This window comes from Eriocheir sinensis, unplaced genomic scaffold (assembly GCF_024679095.1).
Source record: "Eriocheir sinensis breed Jianghai 21 unplaced genomic scaffold, ASM2467909v1 Scaffold33, whole genome shotgun sequence".
NCBI classification, from domain to species: Eukaryota; Metazoa; Arthropoda; class Malacostraca; order Decapoda; family Varunidae; genus Eriocheir; species Eriocheir sinensis.
The window spans coordinates 817,114-834,435 of NW_026111643.1; the positions used below are offsets into that span (position 1 = coordinate 817,114).

General features: G+C 44.1%; 1 protein-coding gene across 1 annotated transcript; it reads left to right on the top strand.

Annotated features, from left to right (window-relative positions):
• Positions 1-1,441: 1,441 nt before the first annotated feature.
• On the top strand, positions 1,442-14,364 carry LOC126991743 (uncharacterized). Its single transcript, XM_050850433.1, has 4 exons — positions 1,442-1,881; positions 2,464-2,627; positions 3,648-3,873; positions 10,962-14,364. Exons 2-4 carry the CDS (start codon positions 2,613-2,615, stop codon positions 11,132-11,134), a joined length of 414 nt encoding a protein of 137 aa, XP_050706390.1. The 5' UTR covers positions 1,442-1,881; positions 2,464-2,612; the 3' UTR covers positions 11,135-14,364.
• Positions 14,365-17,322: the final 2,958 nt, after the last annotated feature.

Genomic DNA, 17,322 nt, shown 5'->3' on the forward strand with positions numbered 1-17,322 from the left:
CATCATCTGCAGGGAAGGTAAACACAGCACGGGGCGCCGCTCTGCAGCACGGAAGCTGAGGATCACCAGCGGCTGTCAGGCGGCAGGGAGAGTAGTGCAGTATGCTTAGTGTAGAGGAGAGTAGTGCCAGAGGAAGAAGTGAGTATGTGTTCACGGGTTTATCTTTCTCAGCTGGTAAATGTGCCAGAACGAACTGTTGCAGGAATCTCCTTGATGCTCCTGTTCCTCTACCATATTGTATAGGAAACCAAGTCATTCAAGATGTACTAGATAACTATAAATATCTTGGGGTCAGGGTGGACTCCTCCCTAAAGTTTCACTTGCATGTGAGAGAAATCACTGGCAAGGCTGGAGGCATTGGTATTTTAAAGGGTACCCTTTGCTGATTTCATGAAGGCAGTTTTCATCTCTCATATTCGCCCTATCTTGGACTTTGCCTCTGTGGTTTGGTTCACTGTTTATACAGGTGACATGACCCAGGCTTTTAGAAAATGTTCAGAGGAGGTGAACTAAGAAAATTGCCGGTTTTCACGATCTGCCATATAGTGAACGTCTCGCTAGATTGAGTCTTGACTCCATTAAAGGAAGGTTGATCAGAGCTGATCCTATTATGGTGTTCAACATTCTGAAAGGGTTTTGTCCTAATCTAGGTCACCTCTTTGCTAAAAATCACAACAGACAAGCTTTTTGTGCCTCGTTACAACACTGATGTTCGAGCTCACGTCTTCTCAGTGCGGGTCATTAGCATTTGGAATAATTTACCCGAATCAGTTGTCGTAGTGAATTCTGTTAATGCTTTTAAACAGCATCTCGACACTTCTTTTGGTCAAATTTTGTGTGATTTTCATTGACTTTGGGTTGTTGAGTATGACTTTGAATTGTAAAATTGTGTCCTGTGCTGTGCTGTGTCCCCACTCGGGATTGCCAACCTGACTGCATTGTCTTGCCACTTGCTCAAGAGTGTTATGGCAGTGTTTGTGTGGCCTTGGTGATGCCACATTAGCCAACCATCAGATCATCTAAAGGACAATCTACTTGCTGTCTTGGTTGGAGGCGTCACCTGACTCTAGATGGGGTTCTCCCCATCTAGGTAAGAAATGTAGGTAAGAAACCACAATAATGAAACCACCTCCAGAACATTGCCCTGGGCTACATCACTCATAACATCTGTCCAGTCAAAAACTACACCATTCTTCTATACCCAGTAAGGTCATTAATATATATATATATATATATATATATATATATATATATATATATATATATATATATATATATATATATATATATATATATATATATATATATATATATATATACACACACACACACTATATACGATACCATAAGTAATACTGCCTCTAGAACATTACCCTGGGCTGCATCACTCATAACATCTGTCCAGTCAAAAACTGCACTATATTCAGTAAGATCATAAATATATACCACAAATAATGAGACTAAAACATTGCCCTGGGGTACTCCACTTATCTTTCCCATCAAAAATTGCAACATTCACTTGTACTGTCTGCTTGATAGGTCTAAAATAAAGGAACAAGGCTACAGACAAAAGCCAGATTGGTGAGGATCATTGTGCTGGAACATCATTATCTTTTCATAGACGCCTGCTCCTAGGAGCTGCCACCAGGGGACGGCCACGGCAGAAGAGTTTCCAACTGTAACGCATCACAGCAATACTAGGGATGCTAACACAGGCCTCCCCACAGAGCAGCAGAGGGCAGAGGGTGGCGTGCGGCCCTGCATCGCATCAAATCAGCTGCCCCATCACGGCCGTTCCCACGCCCGTCATTCTGGGCGAAGGAGAACCTCGGGTGGCAGGCAGCACAGCGGGGGAGGCGGCGGTGCCAGGCCAGGAGGAATGTAAGGGGGAGGAGGAGGAGAGGTGTATTTTGGGATATCTGTTGCCTTGTCTCTGTCCTTCCACTTGTATGATCTTCTACAGTATCTCAGCTTCTTTCTAGTTTTCTCATTGCTTTAGCTTTCCTTCTTGTGGTCTGCGGTGTGTGTGGGCTGCTGGAGTGGAAGCTCACAGTGTCAGCCTTCCTCCCTTTCTGCCTGATTTGTCTCTCATAATAATAACTGTAATAAGAAGGAAAAGGAGGAGGAAGGGGAGCTCAAGTTGGCTTGTAACACTTTTTGCTTCAGCTCTTGGAAATCAAACTAAACTAAACCATTTGTTTTACCACTATATGTTTACTATAAATAGTACATTCAAACCTCTGCAAAGTTGTGGTCAGTTACTTGGTGTTCCTCTCACAACCCACGCCACAACTGGGCCACAATATTTGCTGATGTGTAGGCTGACTGACATCTTGCAGGCTTTTAAGTTTAAATGTTCAAATAATACATGACATTATATCTCTTGAAATCTTTACATAACATATGACATAATATAGCCCAGGAATTTATGTACGTATATACTGCATGAAATTACGTCTGCAGTTGGCGATGACATTTACCGTCTGGCGAGGGAGCAGCCGTGGGTGGTGGCAGCAACTCATCGAGCGGCGTGGAGGAGGGAGCCGCCAGGGTGGACCACGCCTACAGCCTGCACGTCACCGCCCGCCATGCACTAAGGGCTGTGGGCGTGCATGACCGCCAACCAAGTAAGGGACATGTTTTTAAACGTATCCTCTTTTTGTGCATATGTCCATTTTCCTTGTCCTTGTATATCATTGTGTGTTCTCATCCTGTCCCTGTGTGCCCTGATGTACTTTCCTTCTGTCCCTGTAAATACTTCTAGTCATAAGAACATTAGGAGTCTGCAAGGGACCGCCACTGTGTGTCTCTGGGTATCCTCACACACACACACACACACACACACACACACACACACACACACACACACACACACACACACATTGCAATCCATCTGTGTAGATTATGAATATGAATGATTTAGCTGAAATGAACAATGAAGAATAAAAATGTATACAAATATTTGGCCCATGAACAACTGTGCTCAACTGTAAAAAAACAAAAATAGATGATAAAACTCTGGAAAATATTGGAAAACGTGGAAATTAACAGCCAGCCTATCTTCCAGCCTCTCATTCTTCTTACCGTTGTCAGAGCAGCGTCCAGCAGGCTTTTATGTTGATGCATTCACTATTCCTTTTCCCTCCTCCTCCTCTCTTCTCTTTCTCTTCCTGTCTCCCCTTCTCCTTTTCCTTTCCCTCCTCTTTCTCTTCCTTTCCCCTCCTCCTCTTTTCTTCCTATCCCCTTCCTCTTCAAAGCATATTTATTAGGTAAGGAGTTGGAGGAGGAGATAGAGAGAGAAAGAGAAGGAGAAGAAGTAGGAGGGGGCAGGAAGAGAAGGAGGAGGAGGGGATAGGAAGAGAAAGAGAAGTAGGAAGAGGAAGAGGGGGAGGGTGTTTGTAGTGCGAGCCAGTCCTTCAAAACCATTCTGTCCTAAACGTTGGCCCTGAAACATTGGTGTGTGCTCATTCTCTTTTCCTTGGTGAGAGCAGCATCCAGCAGGCTTTTTTGTCACTGCTAATGTGATTTTTGTCCATTAAGCTGCCTCCCTTGTTGTTGAAAGAAGCTTGTAGCGACTGCACTCTTCCCTCTGTACGTGCATTGTCTCCTATAGTAATGCCTACATGAATGCTGCTTTCCCATTTCAGAGACTCAGCCCAGAGGAAGAGCCAGGCCAGCACCACCACAGGGACAGAGGACGAGGAGGAGTGTTCCAACGCTGCTCCAACTCAAGGTTCATAGGCCACACGCTGAGCCCTGCCAAGATGTCCTGCCAGGTGGTCAGCCTCCACCCCTACACCTCCCACTGGTTCCTCCTGCTGCCCCACTACAAGGATGTGCCAAGTATGCCCTCCAGCCTGCAGTCCTTGGATGGTGAGTACAGTAACGTGCCCCCATGCCTCACCCACCCTTGCCTTCATGTCACCTGGCAATGCAACTTTGCCTCAGACTCCAGTAATTTATGTTCACCCACCCTGCTGCCAGCATTTGTTAGGATATAGGAACACACCAATGCTTTTTTTATTCCCCTTTCTCCTCCTCCTCCTCCTCCTTTAGATAGTCTATTTCAGAGAGACACCAACACAATAACACGCAGCAACGGTATGAAGTTAAAGGGAAACCGATGTAACACATTGGTGCGCAGAAGTTTTTTCAATAATAGAGTCGTCGATCACTGGAATAGACTCCCACCGTCAGTAGTTAGCGCACAGAGTATCAATAGCTTCAAGTCTTCATTGGATAAGTACTTCAGGGATATAAGATTATACTGACCCTTCTTCGCATGTTTTCAGACAAATTGCAGCAGACCCTCAAGCTAAATCATATTATTCCTCCCCACAATTGCAGCAAGACCTCAGCTAAATCCATATTATTCCTTCCCCCTAGATTGCAGGAGTAAGCGTAAGTTACAAAAAAAGTAAACAACAGTTAATCACATGACAGGTGGAGGTGGGTGTGGTGTGGGCAGTAAACAGACAGGTTACTGGTGCCTAGATTGCAAGTAGCGTAAGTTAACACAAGAGTAAAGCAACAGTTAATGTGTGATGAGGTGGTGGGAGTGAGTGTGTGCAGTAAGGTGACAGACTGGTGGTGCGGTGCGCCCTACCGGTAAAACGAGGATCAAGCCTCCACCTCACCCATCATGAGTATTAGGGGGGATTCTGGGGCTGCCCTGTGTAGGCCACTCGGCCTCTTCAAGTCTCCCTGTGTTTCTATGTTCTTATGTAATGAAGCCATTTTCCCCCACAACTTAAGTTACCAGTAGTGTAAGTTAAGGGTAGTAATTTCCTCTTATTTCTCTCTTTACTGTAAAATTCCCATGTCCCTTTCTTCCTTAAAGGTACATGGTGTTCTCTTCTAACTATTTCCTGCCGGCACGTTGCCGGAGGGAGAGGTGGGTGGGGAGGAGCCTTCATCTTTTCTGTCCTGTTCTACCACACGTAGATTACTAGTAGTAGCGGTAGTAAACAAACACCCTCGCCATAGACCGATAGGTCTTCTGGTGTCTGTTCTTCCTATGTCTTCCTATGTATTCCTCCTCCTCCTCCTCTTCCCCCTCCTCCTCCTGTTTTACTACTCTCCATTATCAATCAGTCAGCCAGCACCAAGCTTAACAAGGACAAAAGGCATATTTAAATGCATTTTTACCATGATAAAAAAGTATAAAAATATAGTGGAAAATTACAGAGTTGGCAATGATTAAATCATTTGATTAGGTTTCTGAGGCTACTGACAGCAATCTCTACTCTGTTCCCTCCTACTATCTCTATCCTAAATTTCAAATCAAAGCTGGATGTTGCGCCTACGTGCGCAACGACATCACTTGCTCTCGTGCCCACGACCTTGACTCTTCTGAATTTTCCACCATCTGGCTAAGACTTCATTGTCATTCTATTACTAAATACATCTGTGCTGTTTATCTCTCACCTAACTCTACCAACTATGTAAAATTCTTTGACTATTTGAATTCTAAAGTGGAGCACATCTTGACCCACTCTCCCTTCGCTGAAATCTCCATCTTAGGAGATTTCAATGTTCACCACCAGCTTTGGCTTTCATCCTCTTTCACTGACCATCCTGGTGAACAATCCTACAACTTTGCTATCCTCAACGACCTAGAGCAATTGGTCCAGCACCCTACACGTATTCCCGACCGTCTTGGAGACCGGCCCAACATTCTAGACCTCTTCCTTACCTATTCTGTCAAACTGTTCTCTCCGTTGGGCTCTTCCGATCACAATCTTATTTCTGCATCCTGTCCTCTCGCTCCTGTACACCCTCTGGACCCACCGAAGAGGCGATGCTTCTGGCATTTTGCTTCAGCTCGGTGGAACGACCTGAGGATGTACTTTTCCGATTTCCCGTGGAATGATTATTGCTTCCAGGATAGAGACCCCTCTGTGTGTGCCCAGCGCATCACATAGGTGATTGTCTCTGGAATGGAGGCATACATTCCTCGTTCTTTCTCTAGTAAAAAAAAAAAAAAAAAAAAAGTTTTTTTACTAAATTTTTATTTTTTATTTTTTTTTTACTAAAAGTCTTCCATAAGTTAAATGATGTGCTCCAAAGATGGTAAAGTAAAACAACCTATTCATATGCATTGATTCATTTATTCTCTTCGAGGTATATACCCCCCCCCCACCCCCCAAAAAAAATATTACATTCTTATATCCTCTTGCTCTAATGGTGCCATCTTGCCATATGTTTTTTACTTGGTAAAAAATCGGGGCGCCTTCTAAGCATCAAAACTATTCCAAGGGTGTCAGGCCTATCAAAACGTCAAAAAGACTATCTTTTCAAAGCATCCAAAAAGCTGTATCTTATCAAGTTATAAAAAAGCTTACACTGCCTGGATGTTATCAAATCATCAAAAACACTAGATGGCTTCAAAGCATCAAAAATGGATGAAATCAAATCAACGCATCCAAAACTTCATATATTTCCAAAATGTCAAAAACATCTTTAGATCTTAGCAAAACATCAAGACACATTTTGTTCAGGTCCAGCAGATGAAGCACGAGGCAGCACAATAAGAACACAAGATACATATCAATATCAGTCTTTATTTCAAGTGACTTTTTTTTACAATAAATAACCTAAGAACCATAAAATTGAAAGTGTCATTCTTCCCTCTGAAGACTGGGGGTTGCAATTAATCGGCAGTGTTCAAAACTAGAAATGAAGCAGCAGTATTTCATATCTTGCTGAATGAATATTTTGAATCACTCCTGCACCTGGCCCCTGCAGATAGGACGTGGATACCTTATGGTTTCCATGACGCTGTTGCAGCCTACACAGACCTGTGCATTATTGCAAGGCCTGAAGCAGATCGTTCTCTCTAGGGGTGCCAGACACACAGCGCAGGGACAATGATTCTGTTGCTGAGAAGGTTGATTTTCTTAGTCAACAGCAGCTTCATCAGCATCATCTGAATCGTATCTGTCTCGAGTGTGGGCCGCCTCTAGAAACTAAAGGTGCCTGTCCATCGTGTGGCCCACAGCCGAGATAAACTGCATGTGAATATACTGTCCGTTTCCATGGTGGATGTTACCCCGGATAATGGAGTAGTTGGCCGGCGTCTTATTGATAGATGGCACTTTACGTTTCTGTTAATTCCTCGGGCTGAAGTGCTCCTGGTGCTACAAGGTACAGACCCCGTTCTGATCTGTCAAGGGTATGACTGAGGCTTTCATTGATATTGCCTCGTGACCCCGAACAGAGTATCACTTGTTAGTTCAAGAATTTGGTTCCCAAGTTAGTCTCGATCATACCGTGTCACACCGCTTCACTCGTTGATGTAGAAACATTTGCATTAATGGTAGTTGTGATGGTGTACCATTGTCAGGTAGTTGTGATGGTGTACCATTGTCAGGTAGTTGCGATGGTGTACCATTGTCAGGTAGTTGTGATGGTGTACCATTGTCAGGTAGTTGTGATGGTGTACCATTGTCAGGTAGTTGTGATGGTGTACCATTGTCAGGTAGTTGTGATGGTGTACCATTGTCAGGTAGTTGTGATGGTGTACCATTGTCAGGTAGTTGTGATGGTGTACCATTGTCAGGTAGTTGTGATGGTGAACCATTGTCAGGTAGTTGTGATGGTGTACCATTGTCAGGTAGTTGTGATGGTGTACCATTGTCAAAGTCGTAATACCCCACAGTGTCATCATAGCTAGACTTTTGATGCTTTGATAACTTTGATTTTTTTTATGCTCTGATGACTTTTAACAATTTGATGCTTTGATAACATCTGGATTTATTGATATATTGATGCCTTCTCATTTTTGATGCTTTGAAATTATATGAAATTGTTGCTACACTGATGGGATAAGAGTAAAAAGCTGTTTTTGACAAAATGAAAACATCTGGAAAATTTAATGGATTTAGTTTTTTGCTGATTTGATGAAATGACAGGACCAGTTTTTGACACATTGATGCTCCCCCCAAAAATCCTCCTCCTTTAGTCTTTACTAACTTGGCAGGCAATGTATCATAATAATAACCAAGGTTAGCAACCAAACAGTAACAGAATAGAAGTAGATATTCTTCTCTGTGGTAATAATATAATATTCTGTCATGAAAATGACAACTTCAGGCAACTCTATCTGTCCTAAACCTGCTCCTGTACCAAGTACAAACAAGTACTGAACAAGTATGTATCTGGATCCTTGACTGTGCTCAGACTTACAGGCCCTAAACTTAAACTTAAAGTAACCTATGGAGACTCTCAGATCACTCACCAGGATATATATTCATCAAAAAAAAAAAAATAAATAAATAAATAAATAAAAAAATAAAAAAAAAAAAAAAAAAAACGATCACCAACCCTGGAAAATGATTGTAGGTACTCCTTCTCCTCTACCCCCCAACACCCCGTTGCATTAGAAAGCTGGACAGCATAACGATAGGCTTGATCAAGGTCATTCATTATGTATGAGTGCCTGCAGAGTGGCCGGCCCTCACTACCAATGCATGATGGATGAGTGGAACAGAACTGGCAGCCATGAGGTGGGTGTCATAATGAGACTCCTTCAGGAAAACTAGAATTAATCCTTGGCAGGGAGGACTGGTGCCATTAGTGGCAGTATTATACTTACTAGAACTATCAACAGCGGTGTTCCACAGGGCTCTGTCCTATCACCCACTCTCTTCCTGTTATTCATCAATGATCTTGCCATAACAAACTGTCCTATCCACTCATACGCTGATGATTCCACTCTGCATTATTCAACTTCTTTCAACAGAAGACCCTCTCAACAGGAATTACATGACTCCAGGCTGGAGGCTGCAGAACGCTTAACCTCAGACCTTGCTATCATTTCTGATTGGGATAAAAGGAACCTTGTGTCCTTCAATGCCTCAAAAACTCAATTTCTCCGCCTATCAATTCGACACAATCTTCCAAACACCTATCCCCTATTCTTCGATAACACTCAGCTGTCACCTTCTTCAACACTAAATATCCTCAGTCTATCCTTAACTAAAAATCTCAACTCGAAACTTCACATCTCTCTCACTAAATCAGCTTCCTCGAGGTTGGGCGTTCTGTACAGTCTCCTCCAGTTCTTCTTCCCCGCACAGATGCTTTCCATATATAAGAGTCTTGTCCGCCCTCGTATGGAGTATGCATCTCACGTGTGGGGGGGCTCCACTCACACAGCTCTTCTGGACAGAGTGGAGTCTAAGGCTCTTTGTCTCATCAGCTCTCCTCCTCTTGTTGATAGTCTTTTACCTCTTAAATTCCGCCGCCATGTTTCAACTCTTTCTATCTTCTATCGATATTTTCATGCGGACTGCTCTTCTAAACTTGCTAACTATATGCCTCCCCCCCTCCCACAGCCACACTGCACACGACTTTCTACTCAAGCTCATCCCTATACTGTCCAAACCCCTTATGCAAGAGTTAACCAGCATCTCCATTCTTTCATCCTCTTCACTGGTAAACTCTGGAACAGCCTTCCTTCGTCTGTATTTCCTCCTGCCTATGACTTGACTTCTTTCAAGAAGAGAGTATCAAGACACTTCTCCACCCGAAATTGACCTCTCTATTGGCCACTCTAGACTTATTGCTGTATGAGGGGAACAGTTATTATTTTTTTTTTTTTTTTACATCTTTTTGATGCCCTTGAGTTGCTCTGTGCTGTAAATAAAAATAAAAAAAATAGAAGACCATTAAATTATGAGAGTAAACTTATTTGCCCGGTTAATATTGATAGAAAATAATAGAATACAAAAAATGGAGAATATATATATATATATATATATATATATATATATATATATATATATATATATATATATATATATATATATATATATATATATATATATATATATATAGTAAAGTCACAACCATAAGTATTGTATGGCCACGGGGACGCTCACATAACTCACGACTCATGTAACTCTTAGAATGGGAAGGGCAGCTACATGGAGGCTTACCCAAGTTGACCGTATGGGGTGCAGTCAGCGGGTGAGTGAAGAGACGCACCTTACACATGCTCCTTGTTAGCAGTGGTGAGTAGCTGTCAGCAAGCATGCAGGCAGGCCGTCACTGTTTTGCCACCCTCAGAATATACTGCAAGTGTTTATGACAAGTATAATTATGGCTTGGCCAAAGACATAGTTGCCCCCTTTGTGTTACATGACTGTTGGTAATATTCCTCACAGTGTCTTGCCACCCTCAGAATGTGCTGCAAGTGTTTGTGGCTTAACTCTCTATCCTGTCCAAGGGAACTGGAGTACTCTAATAATGGTGATTATTACTGATGTCACTGCTTAACTTGTGTGTGTGTGTGTGTGTGTGTGTGTAACCAATATACATTTTTTGCTCTGCCAGTCACTAGGATTATCTTAGGTTGAATTTATCATGTTGAAAGTCCGACATCATGTGTAACCAAGCCTAAAACGGTTATCTGATCTAGAACTCCTCACATGAAAAGTCCAGCATGATGTGTAAGTCTGTGGCGCGCACCTTTCAGACCCTCAGCGTGCCGTGGATTAAGGCCAACCTTAACGTGTGCATATCCGGTGAGCTCTGCGACCACCCTGCCCTCCCTCACTCACAGGGATGAGCTTATCAAGGAGTGGGCGGTAAGGAGCCAGGCCTCACGTTGCCTCTCTTCCTGCCAAAGAGATAACAGGCTGAGGGTGCTGGAGAAAGTGCTCCTACTCCTCCTCATGCAGTGCTTTTGTTATGTCACTGATTGATGTATTTTGTCTGCCCTTGGATAGGTAAAGAATCATTTAGATATGCAGCATTGCTAGCCTGCTTTTAATGGAGGCTGTTTTCATGCCTCTCTCTAGGCTCAGGGGATGAGTTCACTGATGATAAAGAATTAAATAAAAGCTCAGAAGTGTTAGAGGAAGGTAGCTGGTGAAGACTTTCTGCCATAGAGACTTTTCAAGATGCAGCTCTCCAACAGCCCAACATAACCGCCACTTTTATCCTCCTCCCTGCAGAAACCCTCCACACTCTGACCTGTGTGTTGGCCCGCCATGTATACGCCCTCGGCCTCAGCAGTCTGCCGCTGGAGCGCGTCGGTGAACGGCGACTCGTCAGGAGGGGCTTCACCAAGCGCTCCGGCCTGGATGTTAGTGCTGAGTGTTGCCGCCCGGATAGTGAAGTCGGTTAGTCTGAATTGATCTTAGAAATCACTACGTTTACCTCAGTTTACTAAGGAGGAAATTACACTGAAATCTAGGCGTCCAGATTCTGATGTGCAGGGATTTCTAAGGGATGTGAGTGCCTGAGTGTTGCTGTTGGTGCCGTGGAAGTCCAGGAGTCTGAATTGGTCTGAAAAATCCCAGTGAAATTTATTTTTGCTAAAGGGGATTTTGTAAGCTGAAATATAGTTGTCCAAATTCTGAAATGCAGGAAATTCATAAAAGTAACAAGTGCCAGAGTCTTGGTAGTGATTCAGTAACAGTCTGTCAGTACAATGCTCTAAAGAATCTTAATTTTGTAACCTGAATTTACTGAGGTGGGAAGTTGTCAGCTGATGCAGGATTGCCCAAAGAGACATCCTACCTACCATCCTGTCCTTCATCCCATCCTAAAACACATCCTAGCACCCTGTCCTTGAACCCATCCTAAAACACATCCTAGCACCCTGTCCTTGAACCCATCCTAAAACACATCCTAGCACCCTGTCCTTGAACCCATCCTAAAACCCATCCTAGTACCCTGTCCTTGAACCCATCCTAAAACCCATCCTAGTACCCTGTCCTTGAACCCATCCTAGCACCCTGTCCTTCAACACAACCTAAAACACATCCTAGCACCCTGTCCTTGAACCCATCCTAAAACACATCCTAGCACCCTGTCCTTGAACCCATCCTAAAACACATCCTAGCACCCTGTCCTTGAACCCATCCTAAAACACATCCTAGCACCCTGTCCTTGAACCCATCCTAAAACACATCCTAGTACCCTGTCCTTGAACCCATCCTAAAACACATCCTAGCACCCTGTCCTTCAACACAACCTAAAACACATCCTAGCACCCTGTCCTTGAACCCATCCTAAAACACATCCTAGTACCCTGTCCTTGAACCCATCCTAGCACCCTGTCCTTGAACCCATCCTAAAACACATCCTAGCACCCTGTCCTTCAACACAACCTAAAACACATCCTAGCACCCTGTCCTTGAACCCATCCTAAAACCCATCCTAGTACCCTGTCCTTGAACCCATCCTAGCACCCTGTCCTTGAACCCATCCTAAAACACATCCTAGCACCCTGTCCTTGAACACATCCTAAAACACATCCTAGCACCCTGTCCTTGAACCCATCCTAAAACACATCCTAGTACCCTGTCCTTGAACCCATCCTAAAACCCATCCTAGTACCCTGTCCTTGAACCCATCCTAGCACCCTGTCCTTCAACACAACCTAAAACACATCCTAGCACCCTGTCCTTGAACCCATCCTAAAACACATCCTAGTACCCTGTCCTTGAACCCATCCTAGCACCCTGTCCTTGAACCCATCCTAGCACCCTGTCCTTCAACACATCCTAGCACCCTGTCCTTGAACCCATCCTAAAACCCATCCTAGCACCCTGTCCTTCAACACATCCTAGCACCTTGTCCTTGAACCCATCCTAAAACCCATCCTAGCACCCTGTCCTTGAACCCATCCTAAAACACATCCTAGCACCCTGTCCTTGAACCCATCCTTTCCCTTTTGTCTCATCAACACCAGAGAGCAGTTCAGCATGCTCTCTAAAGGCAGTTCCTCTCTCTTTTTACACCACACAACATTCACACAACACACACACCTTTCCCAAAATTAAAAATTTAAAATGGCGAAAAATTACAGAGCCTCGGAGTCCCCGCCTGGGGGGGGGATACCATAAATTCCCCCAGGGAGGACTCCCCTTCTGGCTGCCGACTTGAGAGGCGTCATGATAACTCCTAAAAACCTCCTCCTTATCAATTTCTGCAACATTCGCAGTCTTTGTTCTAATTTTCATTCTTTGGAACACCATTTCTCCTCCTCTAAACCTCACCTTCTCTTCCTCACCGAAACACAGGTTTCTGAGGGTACTGACAGCAATCTCTACTCTATTCCCTCCTACTATCTCTATCCTAAATTTCAATCCAAAGTTGGATGTTGGGCCTACGTGCGCAACGACATCACTTGCTCTCGTGCCCACAACCTTGACTCCAGAATTTTCTACCATCTGGCTAAGACTTCATTGTCATTCTATTACTAAATACATCTGTGCTGTTTATCTCGCACCTAACTCTACTAACTATGTAAAATTCTTTGACTATTTGAACTCAAAAGTGGAGCACATCTTGACCCACTCTCCCTTCGCTGAAATCTCCATCTTAGGAGATTTCAATGTTCACCACCAGCTTTGGCTTTCATCCTCTTTCACTGACCAGCCATGTGAACAAGCCTACAACTTTGCTCTCCTCAATGACCTAGAGCAGTTGGTTCAGCACCCTACTCGTATTCCCGACCGTCTTGGAGACAGGCCTAACATTCTACACAAAGAAAACCTCTTCCTTACCTCTAATCCTTCTGCTTACTCTGTCAAACTGTTCTCTCCGTTGGGCTCCTCCGATCATAACCTTATTTCTGTATCCTGTCCTATCGCTCCTGTACACCCTCTGGACCCACCGAAGAGGCGATGCTTCTGGCATTTTGCTTCAGCTCGGTGGGACGACCTGAGGATGTACTTTTCCGATTTCCCGTGGAATGATTACTGCTTCCAGGAGAGAGACCCCTCTGTGTGTGCCCAGCGCATCATGGAGGTGATTGTCTTAGGAATGGAGGCATACATTCCACGTTTTTTCTCTACTCCTCATGCTAAAAAGCCTTGGTTTAATCATGCTTGTTCTCGTGCTATAAAAGATAGAGAGACAGCTCACAAAAGGTTCCAGAGCCTTCAAACACCCGCTAACTTTGACCTTTACGTTTCAGCCCGGAATCGTGCCAAATCTATTCTCCGACTTACCAGAACTTCTTTTATCAATAGAAAATGTCAACATCTTGCTTCTTCTAATTCTTCCCGTGATTTCTGGCATCTAGCCAAAAATATCTCCTCCAATTTTACTTCTTCCTCTTTCCCTCCTCTCCTTAACCCTGACGTTAGCACTGCCGTCTCATCTATCTCTAAGGCTGAACTCTTCGCTCAAACTTTCTGTAAGAACTCCACCCTGGACGATTATGGGCATATTCCTCCTACTCATCCCCCCTCTGACTCCTTTATGCCTGCTATTAAAATTCTTCCAAATGATGTTTTCTATGCCCTCTCTGGCCTCAACTCTCAGAAGGCTTATGGACCTGATGGAGTGCCTCCTATTGTCCTTAAAAACTGTGCCTCCGTGCTGACACCCTGCCTGGTCAAACTCTTTCGCCTCTGCCTGTCAACATCTACCTCTCCTTACTGATGGAAGTACGCCTTTGTACAGCCTGTGCCTAAGAAGGGTAACCGCTGCAATCCTTCAAACTACCGCCGTATAGCTTTATTTTCCTGTCTATCTAAAGCTTTTGAATCAATCCATAACCGGAAGATTCAAAAGCACCTTTCCACTTCTAACCTTCTATCTGATCGCCAGTATCTAAGTTATTCCCAGAGACTGAAGGCTTAGGACTTGTACTCTGTCCATGGTCGGCTGCTACGACATGACATGGTAAAGTATTGGCAAATATTTCACGGTTTTTGTGCTATTGCCCCCGAGGATATGTTTGTCAGTCCACCTCTAGGCACCACAAGAGGCCATCAGTATAAGGTTGCACACATAAGAACTGAATTAGAGATCCGCAAGAGGTTCTTCAACGTCAGAGGTATTTCGCTGTGGAACTCTCTTCCCCAGCATGTTGTTTCAGCTGATTCACTCTCGGCATTCAAAGCATCCCTTGCTGCTCATCTCGGTGACAGACTTTTTACATTTTAGTTTGTTCATTTACATATTATTAATTGACTATTTACTTTGCTGCACATGATGCACAATTCCAGCTCTGTCTATAGCACATGTATTTGTATGTACGGAGGTTACTGAATTAGTCGGGCTGGCGCATCAGCAGAGTGCGGCTTCCATTTGGGCCCTGTGTCTACCGGATTCTGGGAAGCCCACCAGGTGAGAGAACCAGGTGAGAGTATGGGTTCCGCAAGGGGCGTTCTACTGGTGATCTCCTAGCCTTCCTAACTGACTCTTGGTCATCCTCTCTTAGCCCTTTCGGTGAAACCTTTGCTAATGCGCTGGACATATCAAAAACTTTTGATAGGGTCTGGCACAAATCTTTGCTTTCCAAACTACCCTCCTACGGATTCTATCCTTCTCTCTGTACCCTTATCTCCAATTTCTTTTCTGGCCGATCTATCTCATGCTGTGGTAGACGGTCACTGTTATTCCCCTAAACCTATCAACAGTGGTGTCCCGCAAGGCTATGTCCTACCTCCCACTCTCTTTCCGTTTTTCATTGATGATCTGCTTTCTTAAAGAATCTGTCCCATCCATTCTTACGCCGATGACTCTACTCTACATTACTCAGCTTCTTTTGATAGAAGACCAACCCAACAGGAACTTAACGATTCATGGCTGGAGGCAACAGAACGCTTAGCCTCAAACCTTACTATTATTTCCGATTGGGGCAAGAGGAACCTGGTGTCCTTCAACGCCTCAAAAACACAGTTTCTCCACTCAACACAATCTTCCAAAAAACTATCCCCTATTCTTTGACAACACTCAGCTATCACCTTCTTCAACACTAAACATCCTTGGTCTCTCCTTAACTCAAAATCTCAACTGGAAACTTCATATCTCATCTCTTACTAAATCAGCTTCCTCGAGGCTGGGCGTTCTGTACCGTCTCCGCCATTTCTTCTTCCCCGCACAGTTGCTATCCATTTACAGGAGCCTTGTCCGCCCTCGTATGGAGTATGCATCTCGTGTGGGGGGGGTCTACTCACACAGGTCTTCTTGACAGAGTGGAGTCAAAGGCTCTTCATCTCATCAACTCTCCTCCTCATACTGATAGTCTTCTACCTCTCAAATTCCGCCGCCATGTTGCCTCCCTTTCTATCTTCTATCGATATATTCATGCTGACTGCTCTTCTGAACTTGCTAACTGCATGCCTCCCCTCCTCCTGCGGCCCCGCTGCACACGACTTTCTACTCATGCTCATCCCTATACTGTCCAAACCCCTTATGCAAGAATCAACCAGCACCTTCACTCTTTCATCCCTCGCACTGGTAAACTCTGGAACAATCTTCCTTCATCTGTATTTCCTCCTGCCTACGACTTGAACTCTTTCAAGAGGAGGGTATCAGGACACCTCTCCTCCCGAAATTGACCTCTCTTTTTGGACACTCCCTTGACCTCTATTCAGGAGCAGTGAGTAGAGGGCTTTTTTTTTTTCTTTGTGCCCTTGAACTGTCTCCTTAGCTGTAAAAAAAAAAAAAAATCCTAAAACACATCCTAGCACCCTGTCTTTGAACCCATCCTAAAACCCATCCTAGCACTCTGCCCTTGAACACATCCTAAAACACATCCTAGCACCCTGTCTTTGAACACATCCTAAAACCCATCCTAGCACCCTGTCCTTGAACCCATCCTAAAACACATCCTAGCACCCTGTCCTTGAACCCATCCTAAAACACATCCTAGCACCCTGTCCTTGAACCCATCCTAAAACCCATCCTAGCACCCTGTCCTTGAACCCATCCTAAAACACATCCTAGCACCCTGTCCTTGAACCCATCCTAAAACACATCCTAGCACCCTGTCCTTGAACCCATCCCAAAACACATCCTAGCACCCTGTCCTTGAACCCATCCCAAAACACATCCTAGCACCCTGTCCTTGAACCCATCCTAAAACCCATCCTAGCACCCTGTCCTTGAACCCATCCTAAAACACATCCTAGCACCCTGTCCTTGAACCCATCCTAAAACACATCCTAGCACCCTGTCCTTGAACCCATCCTAAAACACATCCTAGCACCCTGTCCTTGAACCCATCCTAAAACACATCCTAGCACCCTGTCCTTGAACCCATCCTAAAACACATCCTAGCACCCTGTCCTTGAACCCATCCTAAAACACATCCTAGCACCCTGTCCTTGAACCCATCCTAAAACACATCCTAGCACTCAGGGCCGGATTTACTTGCTTGTGGGCCCTAGGCCAAATCTCATCAGGGGGCCCCCCCCCTCGCCAATATATATATATATATATATATATATATATATATATATATATATATATATATATATATATATATATATATATATATATATATATATATATATATATATAATTTTTATTTTGTGCAGAACCTGTTCTTAAACAGAGGTATAATGG

Excerpts from the sequence above, each read along its gene's own strand:
- LOC126991743 (XM_050850433.1), top strand. Across the intron at positions 3,874-10,961 it reads CAGCCTGCAGTCCTTGGATG|AAACCCTCCACACTCTGACC; the intron begins GTGAGTACAGTA and ends TCCTCCCTGCAG.